At 37.0% G+C, this 25040-nt stretch overlaps 1 protein-coding gene across 1 annotated transcript; it reads right to left on the minus strand.

The window, feature by feature from the left end:
• Positions 1-402: 402 nt before the first annotated feature.
• On the minus strand, positions 403-2506 carry LOC149266115 (ras-related protein RABA5c-like). The gene is made up of 2 exons (XM_089430034.1): positions 1984-2506; positions 403-1227 (listed from the first exon to the last, which is right to left on the minus strand). The coding sequence occupies exons 1-2, from the start codon at positions 2309-2311 to the stop codon at positions 905-907; spliced, it is 651 nt and encodes a 216-aa protein (XP_089286160.1). The 5' UTR covers positions 2312-2506; the 3' UTR covers positions 403-904.
• Between the last annotated feature and the right edge of the window lie 22534 nt (positions 2507-25040).

The following is a 25040-nucleotide window of genomic DNA, read 5'->3' on the forward strand; positions in this document are numbered from 1 at the left end:
GTGGTGATAAATGATAAATGTTTACCAAAGACACGAGGATCTTTGTATATGTCAGAATTACTGAGGTTTAAGAAAAAAAAAATTATGTAATAGCTGAACATAGCTCATTTATGTTGTCACCTGTACTGCTTACAATTCTACATTATGCAACCTGTACAAGCATCTACTATACTGTTCAGAAATGGAATTTCTATTACATTAAAGGATGAGATCTCTTACCTACTTCCCGGGCATGATCTGGGAAGTCAAGTTCATGTTACAAATTGCAGCTCCAATTTATATGAAATCATCAGGCTTTTGCATGTTATGTTTGGTAATATATTGCCCCCAAACAAAATCTGGCAAGAGCTCTCATTAAATTGCAATCACTATATACATAAACTTGCTTCAAGGACAATCACAGAACAAAATCTGACGAGCTCTCATTAAATTGCTAATACCATATACATAAACTTGCTTCAAGGACAAACAGAGAAGGAATTCCTAGAATGCTGTAGCAATAATGTTTACAACATTGAGCCAGGCAATAGATCTGAGCATCTGCAAACTGTCCATTAACCTCCATCCAGGAATCCAGATTCCCTAAGTGATTTCAAACAAAATGAAGATCAATTTGACTAAAACATTCTAAAAAAGATTGCTTTGCATGTATTACTTAATACATCACTATTATTCTGCTTTGTGTACAGCATCTAGGGCTCAAGCCTAAGAAGCCCAGTTGGGGACCCTTACTGGTTTCTTCATAAAATTGAAAAAAAAATATCCAACATATTGAAACTTTCCTAATAAACAAAAAAAATTATATTAGCCTAAGGCAGCCTTAAGGATCTCAATCAACAAGAGGTCATATGAAGCAAATAATATTCAAGGAGCCCAGAAACAAAGGAGCTTTTTCTCTGAATCCTCAGCAGCAAGAATTCTTTGTCTTGGGCGGATCCACTCCGTCTCCATCTCCATATACATCCGTAATATTAACTCTGTTGAGAGACAATTGAGATTTATAGGAATCCGAATTCAGCATTTTCTTGCTCACATTAGTGTAAATCTCCTTGACCACAATTTGAAATGCAGGCAATACATTTGTATTATCCAGAGCCGAGGTCTCAATGAAGAACAGCCCCTCTGATTCGGCAAGCTTCTTCCCATCTTCCACAGGAACTTCCCTGATATGAGCTAAATCAGACTTATTCCCCACAAGCATTTTCACGACATTGCCATCAGCATGCACTGCAACATCAAAATTTCACATGAGTTTGAAAATATCTTGCAACATCACATAGATGACAACCAAAAGCCAAAGCCAATTTCAAAGATGCTCTATAAGCCATTACAGCAGTAATTGCTTGCAATGCAAAAGTCAAAGCCAGAGCCAATTTCAAAGATGCTCTACACGGCATTACACAGAAACTGCTTGCAGTGTTAGTATCAGAACTAAGGACTAAGGAAGATGCTATCACATCAAACCCAAAGATGATCCACAAGGCATGACACCCAGACATCAATGATCCACAAGGCAGAGCACAAAAACTGCCCATAATATTGGTAGGAGAGTGGGGAAGTGCTATTACTTCAACCCAAAGATAGCTTCAGAGTGTGAAATGATGTTATGACATCAATACAGGGAGCACAAAACTTTTGGGGCATCTGATGCCCCTATTAACGATGTGTCTTGCAGTTGTGCACAGAAACCAGACATGCAGATAGAAACCAGACATGAAGCTAGTACAAGAGCAAGGAAGCAATCAGAAGAGTAATGAAAAATGCTATCCACTTAAACCCAAAGATAAGGTAAAAGACATGATATGGAAACTGCTAGCAAAGCATCAGGGTGATGGAGGATATTACTACATCAAGCCAGTGACCTTTGCTTTTGGGATGGGTAATGCTTATAAACAATCTCTGAATCAAAATTGCGAAGCATATGAATTTATTGACAAAACAAATACCATGATTAGATCTGAAAAAGAGATTTAACAAACTTACTCTTGAGCTCTTCGAGCCAGCGGGCGACATTATCGAAAGTAAGCCTACGACTGATATCATACACAATGAGGGCTCCCACAGCTCCCCTGTAGTAAGCCGATGTGACCGCCCGGAACCTCTCCTGGCCTGCTGTGTCCCAGATTTGAGCCTTGACCTCCTTCCCATCGATATCCATCACCTGGGTCTGGAATTCTACGCCTATCGTTGCCTTGGAATTGGCATTGAATTCGTTGCGAGCATACCTTGACAGCAAATTCGATTTGCCCACCGCAGAGTCCCCGATAACCACGATCTTGAACAGGTACTCCTCACCGCCAACGTTCTCCATTTTAGAAGAAATGAACAAATCTAAAGCGCGTCCACAGAGGGAATCAAGAGCATCGTCAGAGCCTTGGGTTCTCTTACTTCAATAGCGACACGGTAATGAGCAGAATTATTTAAATGGAAGCTCTGTCATCGGCCAGAGAGTCGGACGTGGGGAATCTGATGGGGCAATCTAATCAACTGGCCTCTCGCGCCCTCTCATCAAACAAAACCCTAATTTTTACCGAGATAATTTTCAACCCCTGGGCTTAGTTTATGTATTTTTACAAAGATAATTTCAACCCTTCCCCATAGTTTATGGATTCTATGTTACCATGGGACTCCATGTCTTCAGCATCCTAACCGTCTAGAAACTACCAATTAATGATGGGTTTTCTTCTATTGAGACTCCCAATCAATTATGCTTGTTTCCCCCTCATCCAAGGACTTGATGGGACAGTAATTTTTCCCTCCAATTATTATTTTTAATACTAATACATATGTTTATATATAAGAAGAGTGTCATATTTGAAAAAGAACCATGTTTGTTTGTTTGATTGAAGTAGGTATAATGACAGGGCTTTTTTTGGATACCTAGTGCATTTAGAATCATGAATACACTGAGAATTGAACATTGCCACAATTACTACACATCCATTGGGTATGTATGACCACAACCCAAATCAACTACTTTTGTGTTATTATTATTGGTCGTTATGGCCACAACCCAAATCAACTACTTTTGTGTTATTATTATTGGTATATGTTTGGTTGGGGGTGATATTTAGTTGTGGTTTTATATATTTTTAATTTTAAAATATTCTTATATTAATATTTTTAATTAATTTTGTAATATAAATTAATAAATAATATAATATAATATTTTGATTAAGTTATAAAAATAAAAAACTAATGTATAATAAATTATGGTATTGTTTAATGTGGTCATAATTTTTTTGGAAGACAAATTTCTTGTTAAAATTTAGCTAAAAATAAAAATAAAAATTGATTGCGGGTGTGTTTAAATCATTTTTTAATGTGGAAAATGGATTTAGTATTATCAAGAATTTTTTGGGTAGTCAAAATCTTGTAGCTTGATAATTATAGCTGGGAATTAAAAAAAAAATTGCTATTTTTTTTCAAAATCATAACCAAATTTTATTATTTTCGAAACAAAATTATAACCTATTTATACTACACCATAAATTATTACATATTATTATTTACATTATTAAAATTTTAAATTTCAAATTATAAATCATTTAAAAAATAAAGAATAATCAACATATATAAATGGGAAAAGGTCAAAGATAACCAATAATAAGAATGAAAAAGATAACTAACTATCCTAACTATTGTACCTCCATAAGATTAAACTACAACTACAAGAATGTATTACTATTTGATTAATATAATTCAACTTTTTGATAAATATAGTTTAACTCTATAATAGTTGATGTTTTTTTTGTTACATTATATATTTTTGTTGATGTGTATATATTATTTTCTATAATGGTTTTATGGCAATTGATATTTCTAGTTATAGATGCGTGTGAGCATTATTGAGTGTGTTTATATAATGTGTTAGGATGAATGACATGTAAGAGTGTTTTTAATGTACTAGAGCTTGTTTAGGTTTTGCTTCAATATCAATTTTATATGTGAATGTCAAAGTGTTGTTGAACTCTTCATTATTTCTCAACCCTATACATTAATGGTGATTAGAAGTTGTTACAAACATTGTTTCTTAATCACAATGGAAAGTCAAAGCCAAATCTCCATTTAACTTTATCTATATATATTATTAATTCATAATTATGCATATAAATATGGTTATTTAGAATTTCCATTTTTTTTAAATAAAAAATTATTAGTGATCAAGATTTAATAATTTGAGAATATTATTTGTTACATACATAATCTAATAAATGAATTAAAAGATTTACAAACTGTTTTTTAGTTTCCCATTTTCACTAATTTCTAGAGTTACAAATGTCACAAAAGTATTTTGATTCTTATCAAACTTTATTAGCTATTTAATTTATATGCTTGTGCTAATAAATTAATAAGTGGACAATTTTTTCAAGGAAATCCATATTTTCCATCAAAATCAAGTTTTCTATTAATGTGTTCTTTTCTTTTTTTTTCCAAATTTTAATAATTTGGGTACTTTTAAAATCAATCAAAACCTTTAAAATCCAAAGTTTTATGGTTAAAGTTCTCATGAATTAAATAAAAATATAATTTTCAATAAAATTCTTATTAAATGTATGAAATATATTAAAATAAATAAACAAATTTACTTATTAATTTATTATAAATAAGTAAAAAGGATGAAATACACATTAAAAGTACATTTTATAACATAGAACTTGATAATAAATTTTGTAATTACATTTTTAATATCATTTCTTTTCTATTATTTTTTTCCCAAAATTTTTCAAAATTTTTGACGCACTACCAAGTTTCTTGATTTGTTTTTTTTTTCTAAGTAAGGCTAAACTATTATATTACAGCAAGAGCAAAATTACATCATCAAAATTACAACAGGGCCGCGGCCCTGTAAGACTTGTCCTGGGACAGACAGTAGACTCAGGAGTATTCATTCCAGGATTACATAGGATGGAAACTTAGAGCAACACTCATGTAGCTGACACATGGACAAAAACAACATAAACACGTGAAGAACACCAACACAGAACAGAGATAACAGATAACCGACACAATTACATAGTGACAGAGTGACAGACACATATATGACCGCGAAGGGAGCTGACAGAGAAAAATTCTTGCTGTAAAACCTGGAGCGCGAGCTGGGCATGCTAGTCTTCATCAGTTGTCTGCGGTCCATCCTCCGTCTTGCAGCAGGGAGGCTGGAGGATAGCCTTACCAGGATTGCGCGTTCCACGGTCACTTGGGCCAGCACCATAGTCACGAACAGGTTCACTCGGGCCTGCTCCCGGGTCATGTATGGGCCTCAGCATCTCAACAGCAGGGAATTCCATTTCCAAAGTGGGAACAATCCCAGGAACACGCGGAGGGTTGGCACGGGGATTGCCTTCATCATCTTCCCAAGGATTGCTGCAGTGCTCCACTGAAACAGTCACGAAAAAAGTGGAATTGGCCAAGGTACAAGGAAGGCGGTATCTAACCATTGGGTGCTCCGTGTGCCCACAATCCATTCTCGCTGGAGGTTCCACCATTCTGCCTCTGCCCGGGGGCCTTCCTCTCGGTCTTCTGCGCTTTCTTCAATTGAGGAAGAAGTAGAAGGGGCTCTTCCACTGTAGCTGCCCCTTCCACTGTTACCCCTTCCACGATTACGCTGCATACTGTTCCTCTGTACAGGACGTTCAATTCCCCAACAAAACTGCGGATGACTGGTTTGCAACACCACTATTTGCACAGGTTCACTGCCTGACCGAATTCTAGCCCTCCAATTGCCCAATTCTGTAGCTGCAGAACCTTGACCGTCACTCTCAAGGCCTGAATGAGAGTCGAGACAATGAACCTCCACCACTTCCTTCGAAACAAGAACAGGAGCCGACGAGAGATGCGGGTTTGTAACACCACCAGTCTCCCAAGTACGCAGCACCACCAAACTCTCGGGTTCGCAACTAGCTTGCTCGTAAGCCCGCCAATTGCCTAACTCTGTGGCTGCTAAACTGGCACAATCGCTCTCAGAGCCTGAGTGGGAGCCGAAGCGATGAACCTCCGTCACCTCCTTCAGGACCAGAACAGGAGCAGACGGGAAATGCGGGAGAATGTCCGAGAGTTTACAGCTATGATGCGCCATGTTTCGCTTCTCAAGACGCGCAATGAATGTCGACGGGACGCCACTGCCATCAACCTTAACTGCCCTCCTTAAATGCTGCGTGCTGGTGTAGTTAGGGTGTGTCCTCCTGGCATGCGTGGCTTGTCCGGGCGGACACCTGCCCTGTGGACGAGCCTTAGTCTCTATGTGTCTAGCAACCACCCGCATCCGGGGAAGTTTCTTGATTTGTTAAGTTAGGAAAATTATAATGATTTGGGAACATTTCTCTTCCTTTTTTTTTGAGTATAGAAATAAAGTATTAAAGAGTCTCAAAAAATCTCTTACTTTCTTAAGGTATGATGGACCATATTAGTCTTAGTGGACATTAATAATCATCATAATTATTTTTCCAATTAAATTAAGTTTAAGTTGGGGTTAACTTTAATATTAAATATAATAATAGTTTAATAATAAATTAACTAGAGTTAACCACAAGCCTAAGAATGTTATTTAATTATTCTAAGTTTTGGAGTATTTCGCCTAAAATCCCGCAAGATAATTTTAGGTATTTTTATTCTTTGTTTGGAATTAACCATAGTCAACCACACATTAAAAAGTGTCCTCTGACTATTCTATGTTTTGGAGTTTTTTCCTAAAATCCGTAGAGATAGTTTTTGGTATTTTTATTCTTTGAAATCTATTTTTAAATACATAAAAAGGTTTAGCACCCTAAAAAACCCTTAGGATACTCAAAGTATGCAGAGTTCATAAGTCAATAGACCATATTAGTCTTAGTAGACATTAATCATCATCATTATCATTATTTTTCCAAATAAATTAAGTTTAAGTAGTGATTAACTTTAATATTATATATAATACTAATTTAATAAAAAACTAACAAAAATTAACCACAAGTCTAAAGACATGATTAATTATTCTATGTTTTGGAGTTTTTTTCCCCAAAAAATCTTTTCTTTTAGAAATTATCAAATTATTAACATTCAAACCCTTTTTTAGAAATTTTTTAAAGTTTTATCCGTTCTAAAATAATGTAAATCCTCGAAGTTTAAAATATCTTAATCATTAATTTTTATTAAGAAAATTAATTTATCAAAATAAATAAATCAACCAAGCTCACAAAATTAGGATGATTTAAGCCATAGATATAAAATGCCCAAACAAGCATTAAACAATGTAACATATTATAATATGATTATATCTCCTGGATACGATCTGAAATCGATGTATACTTTACTACATATGACATACGTTGAATAATGTAATGTAAATAATTTCAATATCGCTCAAGAGACATGATGGTTTCTGCAATTAAATATATATACATAAACACCATTATTACCTGTCCCAAGCTGTCTTCGAGAAGACCAGTCTATTATGCTTCTTCTTGTGCCGTGGAAAATATGGAACCTCTCGCCCATGTTCTTTTTCATTATGATTGATGTATGCATCGTGCCAATTATTTTGATGACACATCATGGGAGTCAACACGTTTCTGCTTGACAACTCAGCTTTGAAAGCAGGGATTCAACGCGTTTCTTCTTGACAACTCAGCTTTGAAAGCAGGGATGACACAACAAGTTGAGCCTTGCCTGTCACTTACATCCCCTCCACTCCATATTTATTGAATGCAATTTTGACGGGCTCTCCCTGGATTAATGCCGCATGGCAAGTTGCAACCTTGATATTATTATTATTATATGTTAAAGCGGTTTCCCATTATTGTAGAAATCAAGTTTTGACTGATTCTAACCCTATGGATGTATCTAGGATAATTTAATAATTTAGTGAAAGAGATAGTGGCGAGTCATTATTGATATTTGTGTGATTAGACCATTATCCTCTAATTTATTAGACCATTACCCCGGGATAATAATATGGTTTTGTAATTTAATATAATGATTTTTTAATATTTTAGCATTATTTTTTATAATATTACAAAATCTTAAATTATTGTAAAACAAAATTAAAAGGTCAATTGAGTTATAATTTAATGATAAAATAAAATTAGGGTACGTTGTTTAGTGAATTTTTATTGAAGATAAATATATAGATAATTAATTAAAATTAAGTGTTAATTGGGTTCAGTTTGAGGGGTTAAAGAAGTTGATCCTTTTTTGAATGGATAGGTACTCATAAAATATTTTCAATAATCTCATTATTACTTAAGGGTTTTGTAATTTAATATATTATTTTTTTTAATTTTAATACTATTTCTATGGTATTATAAAAAGTATAAGGTATTTTAAAGAAGTAGTGTTTTTTTTTCGGGAAATCTAGTATTTTAATTAAAATTGTAATTTTTTGTTGTTTAAAATATATTTTTTAATTTATAAATAGATTCAACACCATGAAAAACCCCAAGGTATTGGATTTTTATATATTAAATAATTTAAACTCAATCACTTTAGATGAGTCACATTAGTTTGTTCAAAACATCGACCAAATCCTAAAAGACATTTATCTATAACTTAAACTCAAGTTTTTAAAATCTCTGCCCAATTTTAGTTTAAAATTAACTAGAAAAAAATTCCTTGAAAAAGACAGTTTCTCCTTAAGTTAAATTAAACCTATTATAAAATTATAAATAATTACAAAACAAATCAAAAAATTAATTATATAAAAATTTAATAATAAAATAGAATTTAATTAAAGTGTTTAATGAATTTTAATAAAAAATATATAAATAGTTAATTAAAAATAAATGTGAGTTAAATTTAGTTTGAGTCCTTAAAAGGAAAAGACTATTTTGAGTTGATTGGGACTAGTGAATATTAACAACAATCTCATTATTACTTAAATGTATGAGAATAAGACAAAATGTTTTCAAATATGAAAACATTTAAAATTAGAGGGCTCAACGCTAGTGACTATTATTACAAAGCACTTGGTTAGTTCGCGTGAGTAAACATCTAATTTAAATCCCCTTTCTATAAAATGTATTCATCTAGTGTGTCGAATTTAGAATTAGAGGGACTAGCGCAACCAATGGTGATCATTATTACAAAACATTGGGTTAGTTCACATGAGTAAATATCTAATTTAAAACGCTTTTATAAATTATACTAATCTTTTATTTAAAAATATAAAAGCTTTTATTTAAAAATAATAATAATAATATCTTTAATAAAAAATATTTTCACAACAAATTCAATCCAAAAAAATACCCTATATTTTACTAGTTCACTTTTGACTATGACACCAAGCAACAAAAGTGAAATATATCACTTTTCAAAATTTAAAGGAAGCGTTAAAAAGAGTATTATTAATTTCTCATCGTTAATTCAATTCAAGTTTGGTTCTTTATGAAGAATACTTTTAATATTTAAAATTAAGAATTTTGATAGTACTGTGTTTTAGAATTAATAATTTATTAATTTTGAATTTTGATTTAATATATATATATATATATAAGGGTTTATAGTTTGTGTTTTTTCCGTAAACCAGGTCATAATTCAGGGTTTGAACCTTGTATCTCTCAATTTTCTCAAAACTCACATTATTTTAATTACTAATTGAACTATCGCCTAAGATTGTTGAAAATGCAGCAAGAAAATCTTAGTTTGATTTTTCCTTGATCAAACTAGAGAAAATTTGAATTTCCGTTTCAACATAAACCTTGGAGGTAGTTCACTGAGGTGACATGGCACTTGTCACTCAATTAACTCAATTAATTTGAGTTTGGGAAGCTTGAGTTCAGTTTGATTGATTGCTAATTTGTAGCAAACTATTGCAGTTAAATTGAGTTATAATCAGTTAAACTAGTTCTAATTGTTAAAGGAACTAGTGGAGGTCAAGTTGTGGAAGTGGAACTTCAGCCACACTTAGTGATCAGCCAGGTAACTGATCAATCAGCCCAAAATAACGGATGCATGCAGAGAATTCGAGTTATCCAGTTGAGATGGAGATTCTAAGGTAGTGTACTATCAATTATAAACTATTCCAATGTGTACATGTGGTGCATGCAGTCAGAGGAAGGACCTAGAGGAATTGTGCAATCCAATTGAGGGAATTTCCTAAATAATAGGGGCTAATTTCCTCAAGGAATGGCACAAGGAAATAAGAGCTTGGAGGGCTTGAAAATTGGCTAAGTGTTCACCAGTCAGGCAGAGAGATAGACTACACACTTGCAAGTTGTGTTCAAGCTTGAGCAAGCATATGTATTTCATCTCTATTCTTTGACTAATGCAATACAGATAGGAATGGGTTTTGAGTAGTTGCTTTCCCATAGATAAATATTTGTGCATGTGTGATGTTTCTTCTTGCATGTCTATGGTTTGTGTTCTAGATTGTGAATTGATTTTTGCATAATAGTAGAGTAGCTTCAAGTCCTGTGATTTAGTAAATTTCATGAGAATTTTCGAATCTACACAATAATTTCTACATGGTATCAGAGCAGGATTCACAATAGAGTAGATATTTCGAAGTTGATATTGCGGGAGGATAGGATTTCCAGGATCAATTCTTCAGAGCTAGAAGGATGGCTTTCTATGGACTAAGACTCGAGTTTGCCCGTAAGGGAAGCTTGAATTATGTTGCTTGGAAGGACCACATGGAGGCAGTACTAGAAGATAATGGATTGAAGGAATTCATCGATAATGACATCACGAAACCATCAACAGTTGATACTTGGGATCTAGCATAATGGAAGAAGTGTCTAACCAAGGCAAGGAGAATCATATTGGAGGGAGTACGAGAACACATTATCTCTAATCTCCAAGGGAAAGAGACTTTGTATGCAATCTGGCAAGAATTGACAGATTTGTTCCAGAATAGTAGTGACCACAGGAAGTTGACGCTCAAGGATAAACTTCGAAATATCAAGATGCAGAAGAATGAGACCATTCCGCAGTACCTGAGTAGGTTCACACAATGTCATGATGAACTTGGTCAAATTGGTGTTACTCTTGCAAAAGATGATTTCGTAAGCCTCACCCTTCTAGGCCTTCCCAAGAGTTAGCACAGCCACCAAGATTCGGTGAATGGGAAGGAGAAACTACCAAATTGGGAATTCCTATGTTCTGATATGGTACAAGAGGAAACAAGGTGGAATACCCGAGCGACGAGACTTCATCCAAGGGAGAGGATGAAGAAAATTGTGCCTTGGTTGGAAAGGAAAAGAAGGGAAAAGGTAAGAAATCCCAATCCAAACTAGAATCTAGTCAAGGGGGCAAGAATAAATACTTGTCCAGGATCAAGTGCTTTCACTGTCATGAATTCGGGAAATATGCCACGAAGTGTGCACACAAGAAGACAAGCAAGAATACCTTAGGAGGAGTAGCAGGTGAAGCTTTGGCTTCATAGTTTGATCTTAACTTTACTCTCATTACATGCATGCCCAACATAGTGATGGGGAGCGTGTGGTACTTGGATAGTTGTGCCTCGTTCCACATGATGGGGAATAGAGAAATTTTCAATGATTTGGAAGAGAAATATCTCCATATGCACAAGAGATGGGAGATGATGAAAGGTACAACGCTACTAGGATTGGTACAGTGACCTTTCAGAGGGATTCAGGCTCCCCTCTCAGACTCAAGGATGTGATGTTTGTCTTGGGTCTAAAGAAAAATTTTGTATCCATTGTAGTTTTCGAAGACCATGGTTATGATGTGATCTTAAGCAAAGGGAAAGCATTCCTAAGGCACATAGCCACGAGATAGTTGAAGAAGATTGGAGCTCATATGAAGAACTTGTACAAGCTAGATGTGGAATAGAATGCTACATTGAGCACAAAGGAGGAGAAGGTGCGGAGTTGTGATGTCGGTGAACTTTGGCATAGAAGACTTGGCCATTTGCATTATGGCGCTTTGAATATTATGCAGCAGATAACCATAGGCCTCCCCAAAGGAGCACTAGAGAAGCAGGAATCATGCAAAGGGTGTGCCTTGGGGAAGTACACAAAAGCCACTTTCCATGATCGGGACAACAAAGCAAATGCAGTCCTTGAAAGGATCCACTCTAATGTCTATGGATGTTTCTCGATAGCCTCCACTATCAGGCATAAATATTTTGTCATTTTTATTGATGACTTCTCACAAAATTATTAGATCTTCTTCATGCAGAAGAAGGCTGATACATTCTCCAAGTTTGTAGAGTTCAAGGCATTGGTGGAGAAAGAAACGGGCAAGAAGATGAAGGCTCTCATGAATAATAATGGAGGTGAGTATGTGTCGAATGAATTTAAAAATTTATGTGCAAAATAAGGCATTCAACGAGAGTTGATAGCACCCCACAACCCATAGCAAAATGGGGTGGTTGATAGGAAGAACTGCAACATTATGGGAGTTGCGAGGGAAATTTTGCATGATCAGGGCTTACATATTCATTTGTGGGTCAAGGCATGCAACACAATAGTTTATTTGCATAACAAGAGTCCTTATTGGATTATTTGCATGATTACACTAGAGGAGGATTTCTCGGGGAGGAAGTTGGATGTACCACACTACAAGATTTTTGGAGCCTCTGTTTACTACCATGTCTCCAAAGAATCAAGGAAGAAGCTAGAGTCGACAACAGAATTGGGGGTATTTGTGGGTTACACAGAAACTCCCCACAATTACTGTGTGTACCTTCCATCCCTCATAATGACAGTTATGTGAAAGGATGTAAAAGTTGATGAAGACAAAGCCATGTGGTGCTCTTTTGAGAGGGAGCTTCAGATCCCACAAGAAGAGGAGCTTTTAGCTCCAAAGGAGGAACTTCAAGAATTTGTGGAGAAAACACAAATTGAGGAGTAGAGAGTGGAGATAACTACTCAAACAGAACCATCCAGTGAAGGCAGGAAAAGGACCAAGGAAGTTGAGATACTTGTGCAGGATGCAAGGGAGAATGTGGGTGCTCCTTAAAATCAACGTATATAGAGAAGGTCACCAGATCGATACATTGGCTGCAGGGCTCTAATGACTGAGCTTGTAGATAATGAGACATCCTCTTTCGAGGAAGCAGAAGATAAACTTGTATGGGTTGATGCAATGGTGGAGGAGTACGAACCCACTATAAACAATAGTGTTTGGGAAGTGGTCCCAATACCAGTAGACGAATCAATTGTGGGTTTGAGATGGATCTTCAAAGTAAAGAATGCAGCAAACGGAAGCATAGAAAAGTACAAGGCTAGATTTGTGGCCAAGGGATATTCTTAGGTTGAAGGGATTAACTATGAGGAGACCTTTGCTCCTGTAGCAAGGTACTCATCCATTAGATCAATCCTTGCTCTCGCTGCCCAAATGGGGTGGAAGAAGCACTAGATGGATGTGAAAACAACATTTCTCAATGGATTTATTAAGGAGGATGAGTATATCGAGTAACCAAAAGGATTCAAGAATTTTGATCGAGTCTCATGTGTGTAGACTCAAGCAAGCATTGTCTAGTCTCAAGAAAGAAATTCGTGCTTGGTACACCAGGATCGATAATTATCTCATAGGTTTGGGCTTCACCAAAAGTGAAGCAGATGCAACCCTCTACCATATTTTCGTAGAAGGTAAATTGTTGATTATTGTCTTATATGTTAATGAATTGATTTTGACTAGTGATGAGAAACTGATCAAATATTGCAAGAGAGTTTGAAATGAAGGACATGGGTCTCATGCATTACTTCCTCAGATTGGAAGTATGGAAAGGTGATGGGAAATTTTTTGTCTCTAAGGGCAAGTATGCCAGCGAGATACTTCAGAGGTTCCACATGGATAGATACAAACCCATGGAGACACCTCTAGCAACCAACTGGAGGAAAGAGGATGCCACTTCAGGTGAGGAAGTGGATGCCACTGTTTATCGACAATTTGTGGGTTCACTAATATATCTTGTGAACACACAACTAGATATGTGATATGCAGTCAACCAGTTGAGCCAATCTATGGTTAGGCCAACCAAAATAGTTTGGAGGGACATTAATCATGTTCTACAGAACCTCAGAGGCACTACCCAGTTTGGACTTTGCTACAGATGGACAAAGGGAGTGGAGTTTTGTGGCTTCACAGATGTAGATTGGGTAGCGAATCCATCATACAGAAAGAGTACATCAGCTTGAAATTTCAGTGTTGGTTGCACAATGGTTTCTTGGTACAATAGGAAACAAAGATCTATGGCACTCAATTCAGGAGAAGCAGAATAAATGGCTACAAGTCAAGCAACATGTGAGGCGATCTAGATGAGAAAGATACTTGTTGGATAGTTTGTTCAGATGATGGATCTAACTGTGATCTACTCTAATAATTAGAGTTGCATCAAGCTCTCTTAAAGTCATTTTTTTCACGATCGATCCAAGCATATAGATATCTGGTATCACCATTTACGGGATTGTGGTAAAAGGTGGATAATTTTGTTGTAATACATTCTGACAGAGGAACAAGATGTTGGCATTTTGACAAAGGCCTTGTTAAGAGGGAAGTTCGAGTTACATAGGTGCAGGATAGGGGTGATTAATAATCCCTTTCTTGTTGAGAGGGAGTGTTGAAAATGTATCAAGAAAATCTCAATTTGACTTTGCCATGGTCAAACTAGAGAAAATTTGAATTTCCATTTCAACGAAAATCTTTGAGGTAGTTAACTGAGGTGATATGGCACTTGTCACTAAGTTAACTTAGTTAATTCAATTTGGGGAATCTTGAGTTCAGTTCAGTATTATTTATTGCTAATTTGTAGCAATCAATTTCAATTAAATTGAGTTATGGTCAGTTAAACTAGTTCTAACTGTTACAGAACTAGTGGAGGTCAAGTTGTGGAAGTGAAACTTCAACCACACTTAGTGATCAACTAGTTAATTGATCAATCAAGCCAAAATAATTGATGCATGCACAGAATTTGAGTTACCCAATTGAGATCGAGATTCCAAGGCAGTGTACTATTAGTTGTAGACTATTCCAATGTGTACAGGTGGGGCATGCAGCCAGAGCAAGGACCTAGAGGAATTACGCAATCCTATTGAGGGAATTTCCTAAATAGTAGGGGATAATTTTCTCAAGGAACAACACAAGGAAATAGGAGCTTGGAGGGCTTGAAAATCGGTTGTGTTGGACAGAGTCAGTCAGTCAGGAAAAGAGATAGACTATACACTTGCAGGTTGTGCTTAGGCTTGAGCAAGCATATGTATTTCATCTTTATGCTTTGATTAATGCAATACAGATAGGAAGGGGTTTTGAGCAGTTACTTTCCCCTAGATAAATTTTTGTGCATGTAGGATGTTTCTTCTTACATGTCTATGATTTGTGTTCTAGATTGTGAATTGATTTCTGCGGAGCAGTAGAGTAGCTTCGAGTTTTGTGATTTAGTAAATTTCATGAGGCAGTTTCAAATCTATGCAATAATTTCTACAAAGAACATATATATATATATATAGATATATATATAGACATATATAGATATATATATATACATATATATACATATATATACATATATATACATATATATACATATAAAATCAAATATTATATAATAACTTTATAAATACAAACCCACCCTGCCATTTTTTTATAATACGGACGAGCATACTTAATTTGAGGGGTTATTTGTGAGTCCAAGCATCATTATTAATCTTTCAAACTTTTCGCTTCCAAGTGCTTTGGTGAAGATGTCTACAATTTGTTATCAATGGATTCATTCTCACCTAAAGAACATGAGAACTATAAGTTTTACTCATGTGCGTCGTACTGCCAACAAAGTAGTAGACTTACTTGCCAATGAGGGTGTGCGCTGGACGAAAAGTAATAAAATTTATGATTGGATAGAGATACCCCAAGGCAGATTGAGGGAAGAGTGTCTCAGACAGATGAATGCAGACAGGGAGCTCTATCAAAGCAAGGAAAACTAAAAGTATGTTGACGAGAGGTGTCAGGGGAAGTTCGATCTTCTATTATGAAGCACTGCATGGTCATCTGGGCTGCAGAAGGGAACTTGCAACCAGAACTCGTCATCCCCAAAATTTTTCAGGCGGAAGTCAATTTACACCCTGCACTCTTTATGAAAACTAGATTCTCTACCGAAGATTTATCTTTGCTGGGGGTTGCTTTAACGTACTTGCAGTTAAGCAAATTAGCAGCTATCCTAGGGATTTCGTGAGGCAACTTGCAAGGTGGTTACCTTGCATGTCGAACCTGAACTGAACCTAAATTATGGTAGTATTTGATTTCGGGTCCGGATGTAATGTTATCCTTCGCGCCTGTCTTGCCTCGAGGTTGGAATTGGTGAATTGGGCGGACTACATGTGTGAAGTTTATTCCCTAATTCAGACCCAAAATCCATATAGTTTGGTTTCTATTTCCTCATCGGGCCTGTTTTAAGAATCAAAGAATATTCTTTTTTTTCGCTCCGATATGTGCCTCATCTGTCAGATCTTTGAAAACGGATCGGACGGTCCAAACATCTGTTTGTATTTTGAAGTTATCATAGTTAGGTTTGTGAGCCCTTGGCCCGATAGTTAAGCCTTTGGCTTGGCACCCTAAGCCCTGAGTGGATAATTAAAGCTATGTCCCTCAGGTCCTTTAGGCTTGTTGTAATATATGTAATTTGTTTTTCTGTTTCAAATGAATAGAAGGAATGACTCTTGCTTCAACAAAAAAAGAAGATGTCTACAATTTTCTCATTTGTGGAACAATTCCATAGATCAATAGTATTTGCATCTACATGATATTGAATCAAATGATACTTTGAGTTGATATGTTTGGTTTGATTGTGGAATTCAGGATTCTTGGCCAACTTAATTGCAAAAGTATCATCAATCAGAAGAGGAGTAGAGTTTACTTGTTTCTCCTGCAAGTCTTCAAAATAATTCCTCAACCACATAATCTCCTTCGTTGCTTTTTCAACTGCTACATATTCTGCCTCTATTGGAATTGATTGTTCGCATGACCTCCAGGAGATAGCTCCTAATACAAGACTCATAAGATAGATTGAATTAGACACTCCATTTTCTTTCTCCATCAAAGTTTGAATCAAAATATTCAATGAGGTTGAAGTTATCCACCCATGAATATTTGAGTCTAAATTCTTGAGTTCCTTTCAAGTACTTTGGAACTCTTTTTGCAACAGAACAATGTCCTTCAAAAGGCTTTTGCTTAAACATGTAAAGGATTCCACAACAAATGAAATATATGGTCTTTTAGTGGTGAGGTAGATAAGACTTCCCACAAGTTGTCTATACTTAGTTGCATCCTCAAATTATTTTTCTTCTTTAGATGTGAGTTTCATATTTTGTTCCATTGGAGTAGACAGGGGATTACATTTATCCATTCCAAACTTGTTCAACAATTCTCCAATATACTTCTTTTTAGAGAGGAATATATACTTTAGATGTTGGGTCACTTCAATGCCCAAGTAGTGGTGAAGATGTCCCAAATTTGTCATCTCGAATCCTTTCTTCAATTATTTCTTTACGGATGCAATATAATTCTCATTGTTCCCTATTATCATTCAATCATTTACATATACCACAAGATAGACAACAATTTTTCGAACTTTCTTGACAAATAGAGTTGCATCATCAAGATTAAAATGTTTGAAATTTAATTTCAGAAGATGCTCAATCAATTTTTAATACCAAGCTCGCGGTGCTTGTTTTAGGCCATATAAGGATTTGATGAGTTTGCAGACATTATGTTTTTTTCCCTTCACAACAAATCATTATGGTTGAGACATGAAGACATTTTATGTTGAGAAGTGTAGAAATAAAGTCTCAATTTGACTTTGCCTTGGTCAAATTGAGAAAATTCGAATTTCCACATCAACAGATAACTTGGAGGTAGTTAACTTGTGTGACGTGGCTCTTGTCACTCAATTAGCTCGGTAAATTTTAGTTAGATGGCTTGGAGTTTAGTTAATCATGTGTGATTTCTAAATTTTATTAATCAAGTTCAGTTATATCTGTTCGTGTTCAGTTAAACTAGTTCTAACTATTGATAGAACTAGTGGAAGGTCAGTTATGCAGTGGGACAACAGTCTAACTCAGTGATCATCCAATTAACTAATCAATCAACCAAAAATATCTAGTGCATGTAGAGAAATCAATTTCCCTAGTTGTGGTGGATATTCCAAGGCAGTGTAACATCAATTGTAGACTAGTCTTGAGTGTACACGTGTTGCGTGCAATTAGATGATCAACCTTGGTAATTGCAAAATCAATTGGAGGAAAATTCCTAAACAATAGGGGCCTAATTCCCCGGGATTTGCGCATGGAAATAGGGGCTCAAGCTGAAGCAGAAAATGACTAAGTTTGGGTCAGAGCTTCTCATTGAGCAGAGAGATAGGTTATTCATTTGTAGATTGTGCTCAGAGTGAGCAAGCAATGGTAATACATTCTCAATTCATATGATTAAAATAAGTAGGCTTACCCCTAGAAAAATATTGTGCATGTCTGGTTTCTCTTATTGCATGTTTGCAAATGTTGTTCTAAATTGTGAATTGAATTCCGCAGAGCAGTAGAGTAGAATTGTGTCTCTTGATTTATATTAAAATTTCTTGAGAAGTTGCAAATATATCACCAAATTTCTACATGGCATCAGATCGGGATTCACACTAAAACAAGAATTTCAAAGTTGCTCCTCAGGAGGTTCGAATTTGTAGCTTAAGTGAAGTAGGATTTCTTTAGAGTCGGGTGAATGGCCTTCAATGGACTGAGATTAGAGTATGCCCTGGAAGGTAGCTCGAATTTCATTTCCTAGAAAGATCACATTGAGACGATGCTTGATGACAATGGATTGTTAGAATATGTCAAGACAAACATTCCAAAACCGCCATCAATTGATGCCCAGGACCTAGCCCAATGGAATAAATGTGTAGTCAAGGCGAGGAGAATAATCTTGGAGGGAGTGTGAGACCACATTCTCTCAAATCTCCATGGAAAATAAACTCCTTTCGCAATGTGGAAGGCACTGACTGAGCTATTCGAGAATAACAATGACCATAGAAAATTGGCCCTCAAAGACAAACTTCAAAATATCAAGATGCAGAATAATGATATTATTTCGTAGTATCCCACCCGATTTACACAAGTTCAAGATGAGCTTGGAGGGGTTGGTGTGAATGTTGCAACAGATGACCTGGTGAGCATAGCTCTTCTAGGCCTTCCCAAAATCTAGCATAGCTACCAGGACTTAGTGAATGGGAGGGATAAATTATCGGATTGGGAACGCTTATGGTCTGATTTGGTACAAGAAAAGATCAGGCAGAATACCAGAGATCGAAGTTCATCCAAGGGTGAGGATGAAGAAAAATTTGCATTGGTTGGAAAGGGAAAGAAGGGAAAAGGGAAGAAATCTCAAACCAAACTAGAATCCAACAAAGGGGGAAGAAGAAATACTTGTCCAAAATCAAATGCTTCAATTGCCATGAATTTAGGCACTATGCGACAAAGTGCCCACATAAAAAGTATAGCAAGAAGAACTCAGGAGGAGTAGCGGGTGAAGCTTTGGCTTCTTAATTTGAGCTAGACTTCACCCTGATCGCATGCATGACTAGCACAGTGATGGGAAGCGTGTGGTACTTGGACTCAAGTGCCTTGTTCCACATGATAGGGTGTAAATAATTTTTCAGTGACTTGGAGGAGAAAGATCTCCAGATGCATATTGAGCTTAGGGAAAACAGAAGGTATAGTGCTACTGGGATTGGTACAGTAACCTTTAAGAGGGAGTCAGGATCCTCTCTTCACCTCAAAGATGTCATGTTTGTTCCAAGCCTAAAGAATAATCTCATCTCTATAGCAGTTTTGGAAGATTGTGGTTATGATGTGATCTTCATAAAAGGGAAATAATTCTTGAGACACATAGCCATTGGATAGGTGAAGTAGATCGGGGTTTGTGTGAAGGACTTGTATAAACTTGATGTGGAAGATTGTGTTGCATTAAGCAGTAAGGCATAGAAAGTGCAGAGCCGCGATGTCAATGAGTTATGGCATAGGATATTGGGCCATTTTCATCATGGAGCCTTAACTATTATGTGGAAAATAACCACTAGCCTCCCTAAAGGAGAACTTGAGCAACAAGATGTTTGAAAAGATTGTACCTTGGGGAAGTATGTAAAATCCACATTCCATGATTGAGACAACAAAGAACATGTAGTCTTAGAAAGAGTCCACTCTGATGTTCATGGAACTTTCTCGATAGCCTCCACTTCCAGACATAAATATTTTGTTATTTTTATTGATGATTTCTCAAGGAAGTGTTAGATCTTCTTCATGCAGAAGAAGGATGAGACATTCTCCAAGTTTGTAGAATTCAAGGCACTAGTTGAGAAAGAGACCGACAAGAAGGCAAAGGATCTCATGAGTGATAATGGAGGTGAGCATGTTTTGAATGACTTAAATGATTCTTGTGCGAAATAAGGCATTTGAAGAGAGATGACAAAACCACACAACCCACAGTAGAATGGGGTAGTTGAGAGAAAGAACCGAAGCATTGTGGGAGTTGCGAGAGCTATGCTACATGACCAAGGCATGCCACTACATTTGTGGGGCAGAGGCATGTAACACAACAATCCACCTGTAGAACCAGAGTCCTCATCGGATTCTTGGTATGATTACATCAGAGGAGGCTTTCTTGGGGATAAAGCTAGATGTGTCTCAGAATTTTTAGAGCCTTTGTTTACTGCCATGTCTCCAAATATTTAAGGAAGAAGCTTGAGATGACAACAGAGTTGGTAGTTTTTGTGGGTTACATCAAAACTCAAAACAATTACCATGTGTACTTACCTTCCCTCAGAATGACAATTGTTCAAAGGGATGTAAAGTTTGACAAGGAAAAAGCGATGTGGTGCTCCCTTGAGAGGAAGCTTTAGATCCCACCAAAAGAGGATATTTTAGCTCCAAATCAAGAGCCTCAGGAAGTTGTGGAGTAGCCAAAAATTGAGGAGCATAGAGGAGGCAGAGTGGAGACATCCACTCAAGCAGAACCATCTAGATAAGGTAGGAAAAGAACCAAGGAAGCTAATAGATTAGTACAGGGTGTGAGGGAGAATGTGGGAGCTCCTTCAAATTTGCACAGGAAAATGAGGTCACATGATCTAAAAAACACTCTTGAGTGACCTCGGTTAAATAATTAATGAATGAAGGTATTACAGACTCATGTGCTGGTGTGTGTCTATGTTATTTTAGGCAACAGATTGATCAGATTGCAAAATACATAGACACTGGAAAATGGAAAACAGTAAGAGAAACACAGTAAGCAAATACAAGAACACAACAATTAATAAGGAGTTCATCCTATCCTCTAGGGCTACGTCTCCGGTCCAGCTTTCAGTGGTGGCCTTTTCTTATTGTGTCTTTAAAGCAGAGATTTACAATGAGGAGCTCAATTTGAGTCTCCTGAAACAGATAATGCTTGGCAGGGTGGTTCTTGGATTCCCCAAGCCACTAGAGTGCACAGACTCTTTTCCTTTCCAAGTCTTGACCTCTCTGGTCTTTAATGGGAGGAGCCCAATGTGGTGCTCAATTCTTGACAAATCCTCTCAGGGATTGCTTGAACCTCTCAAGCCTTCTGTCTACTCGATGCTACCTTAGGTCAGCTCGGCTCTCTGTTTTCTACTTCTTGCTTCACTGTCTTTTCTTCTCTCTCTCTCTCTCTGTCTTCATCCTTCTCTTCTCCCCTGTTCTGTTCTCTGTCTATTCATGGCTTAAAGCCAATCTGTCTTTGAATGTTCACTTCCTCTTTTGCCCCTTCGGATCGCCTGCTGCTGTTCATTTGGAGTTCCCTGCCTCTGCGTCATCGCCAACATCTCCCAGGGAAGTGGCCACTTGTCCTCTCGCGAACCGCACCATCTCTTTATCGATGGTTCGGTAATTCAATTACACTATGGAATGACTCATCCGCCAACTTAGCGGTCAAATCGGACTTCAAATTCTTATGTGTTGCAACTTAATCCCCTGTCAAATCCAGTTCCTCCATTGGTCGCAATCTCCGCCGTCAAATCTGGAGCCCCCAGCTCCTACGTTGCTCGCTCATTTCGCGTGGTTGACTTGCTCGACTATTAGCGCACGATGGGAGGTGGTTTTCTCTCTCATCCGCCGGACACGCATCATGCACTGAATGGAACCGTTTGTTTTTAGCCAAATCCGCTTACCGCCCAAGGGTGCCCCCGATATATTGCCGGTTTTGGAGCACGGGACCCGCCTTTTTCCTTAGCGCTTTCCCCACGGTTTCCCAACTTCCATGTGACTGAGTGCTTCGAGGCTTTTCCTTCTCAATGGGTTTTTCTCAGCGATGCGCGATTAACGCTGTTAGCACATCAGATATGGCCTCTGTTTCCCGATCCGGGCTTCCCAGGTGCCAGTTTTGCCTCCTGCACGGTCTCCATGGGCCTCGGTCAGCGCGCTTTGACCGAGGTCCTCGTTGTTCCTTGCTGGCTGCAAAATGCCACTGTCCAGAGGTATTCCTGATCGCTCTTTATTCACAAATTCGAATTCTGTCCTGTTTTGATACAGTCATGGCACTTTGATAATCTTCATGGATCCAATTCGAATCATCACATGAGAGGTACATTGGCTACATGGCTCTAATGACTGAGCTTGTAGAGACTAAGCCATCCTATTTTTAGGAAGAAGTTGAGCAACCATTTTGGGTTGATGCAATGGTGGAAGAGTACGAATCCATCACGAAGAACAATGTTTGGGAAGTGGTCCCAAGACCAATAGCTAAATTAGTTGTGGGTTCGAGATGGATCTTCAAGGTTAAGAATGCAACAAATGGAAGCATAGAGAAGTATAAGGCCAAATTTGTGGCCAAAGGATTCTCTCAAGTTGAGGGAATTGACTATGAGGAAACCTTTACTCCTGTGGCAAGGTATTCATCCATTAGATCAATTCTTGCATTAGATGTACAAATGGAGTGGAAGATCCTCCAAGTAGGTGTAAAAATAAAATTTATCAATGGTGCTATTGAGGAGGAGGTGTACATCAAGAAACTAGAAGGTTTTGATACATTTGATTAGGAGTCTCATGTGTTCAGACTCAAGTGAGCATTGTACGGTCTCAAATAGGCACCCCGTGCTTGGTACACCGTGATCAGAAATTATCTCATTGTTTGGGCTTCACCGAAAGTGAAGAGGATGTGAACATCTATCATATTTTGATAGAAGGTAAATTTTTTATCATTGTTTTATATGTTGATGCTTTAATATTGACAGGTGATGAGAAGTTGATCAAATCTTGCAAGGAGGACCTTGAAAGGGAATTTGACATGAAAGACATGGGTCTCATGCACTACTTCCTCTGGCTGGAAGTATGGCAAGGCGATGGGGAATTGTTTGTGTCTCAAGGCAATTATGCCAACGAGATACTACAGAGATTTCAAATGGAGAGTTGTAAACCCATGAAGACACCTCTAGCGACCAACTGGAGGTAGGAGGATGCCACTTTAGGTGAAGAAGTGGATGCTACCATTTATCAGCAGCTAGTGGGTTCATTGATGTATCTTGTGAACACACGACTAGATATGTGCTATGTAGTCAACCAACTAAACCAAGCTATGGTTAGGCCAACCAAATTATATTGGAAGGCAACGAAGCATGTTTTATGGTACCTCAGAGGCACTACCCAACATGGATTATGGTACAGACAGACAAAGGGAGTGAAGTTGTGTGGCTTCATAGATGTAGATTGGGTAGGCATTCCATTGGACCTAATGAGTGTATCAGGTGGAATTTTCAATGTTGGGTCCATAGCGGTTTCCTGGTACAACATGAAGCAAATGTCTGTGGCGCTCAACTCGACAGAAGTTGAATACATGGCTACAAGTCAAGCAACATGTGAGGTGATCTAGATGAGAAATTTACTTGTGGGATTGTTTGGTTAGATGATGGATCCAATTGTGATCTATTGTGATAATCAGAGTTGCATTAAGCTCTCTAGGAATCTAGTATTTCATGATCAATATAAGCATATAGATATTTGATATCATCATTTATGGGACTATGTGCAGAGGTAGATAATGTTACTACAATACATTCTGGCAGAGGAACAAGATGTTGACATATTGACAAAGGATTTTTCAAGAGGGAAGTTTGAATTCCATAGGTTCAGGATAGGGTTGGTTGATAATCCATTTATTGTTAAGAGGGAGTGTTAAGAAGTGTAGCAAGAAAGTCTCAATTTGACTTTGCCTTGGTCAAATTGAGAAAATTTGAACTTCCACATCAATAGACAACTTTGAGGCATTTAACTTGTGTGACATGGCTCTTGTCATTTAGTTAGCTATATAAATTTGATTTAGAGGGCTTAGAGTTCAGTTAAGCATGTGTGATTGCTAAATTTTAGTAATCCAATTCAATTATATCTAGTTGTGTTCAGTTAAACTAGTTCTAATTGTTGATAGAACTAGTGGAAGGTCAGTTGTTCAGTGGGACAAGAATATAACTCAATGATCATCCAATTAACCGACCAATCAACCAAAAAGATCTATTACATGAAGAGGATTCAAGTTCCTCAAATATGGTGGAGATTTCAAGGCAATGTAACATCAGTTTTAGACTAGTCTTGAGTGTACAGGTGTTGCATGCAGTTAGATGATCAACTTTGGGAATTGCGCAATCAATTGGAGGAAAATTCCTAAATAATAGGGGACTAATTCCTTAGGATTTTCACAAGGAAATAAGGGCTCAAGCTAAGGAAGAAATTGACAAAGTCTAGTTTAGAGTTTCTAATTGAGCATAGAGATAGGTTATTCACTTGCAAGTTGTGCTCAGAGCAAGCAAGCAGTTGTAATACATTCTTTATTCATATGATTAATGCAAGAAAGATTAAGGGATTTTTAGCAGTTGCTTTCCCCTAGAAAAATATTGTGCATGTGTGGTTTCTCTTTTTGCATGTTTGCAAATGATGTTCTAAATTGTGAATCGAATTCTGCAGAGTAGTAGAGTAGAATTGTGCCTCTTGATTTTGATTAAAATTTCTTGAGCAGTTGCAATTTCATCACTAAATTTCTACATTTTATTTTAAGTCTCCATCCAAGAAACTAGTCTTCACATCCATAAAATGGAATTCCCATCCATTTTGAGTTTCCAAGGC

Source organism: Pinus tabuliformis, chromosome 6 (assembly GCF_031772625.1).
Source record: "Pinus tabuliformis cultivar Carrire ecotype Pingquan chromosome 6, CPIR1, whole genome shotgun sequence".
NCBI lineage: Eukaryota > Viridiplantae > Streptophyta > Pinopsida > Pinales > Pinaceae > Pinus > Pinus tabuliformis.

Excerpts from the sequence above, each read along its gene's own strand:
- LOC149266115 (XM_089430034.1), bottom strand. The coding sequence starts at position 2,311 with ATGGAGAACGTTGGCGGTGAGGAGTACCTGTTCAAGATCGTGGTTATC. Across the intron at positions 1,228-1,983 it reads CTGGCTCGAAGAGCTCAAGA|TGCATGCTGATGGCAATGTC; the intron begins GTAAGTTTGTTA and ends TTGATGTTGCAG.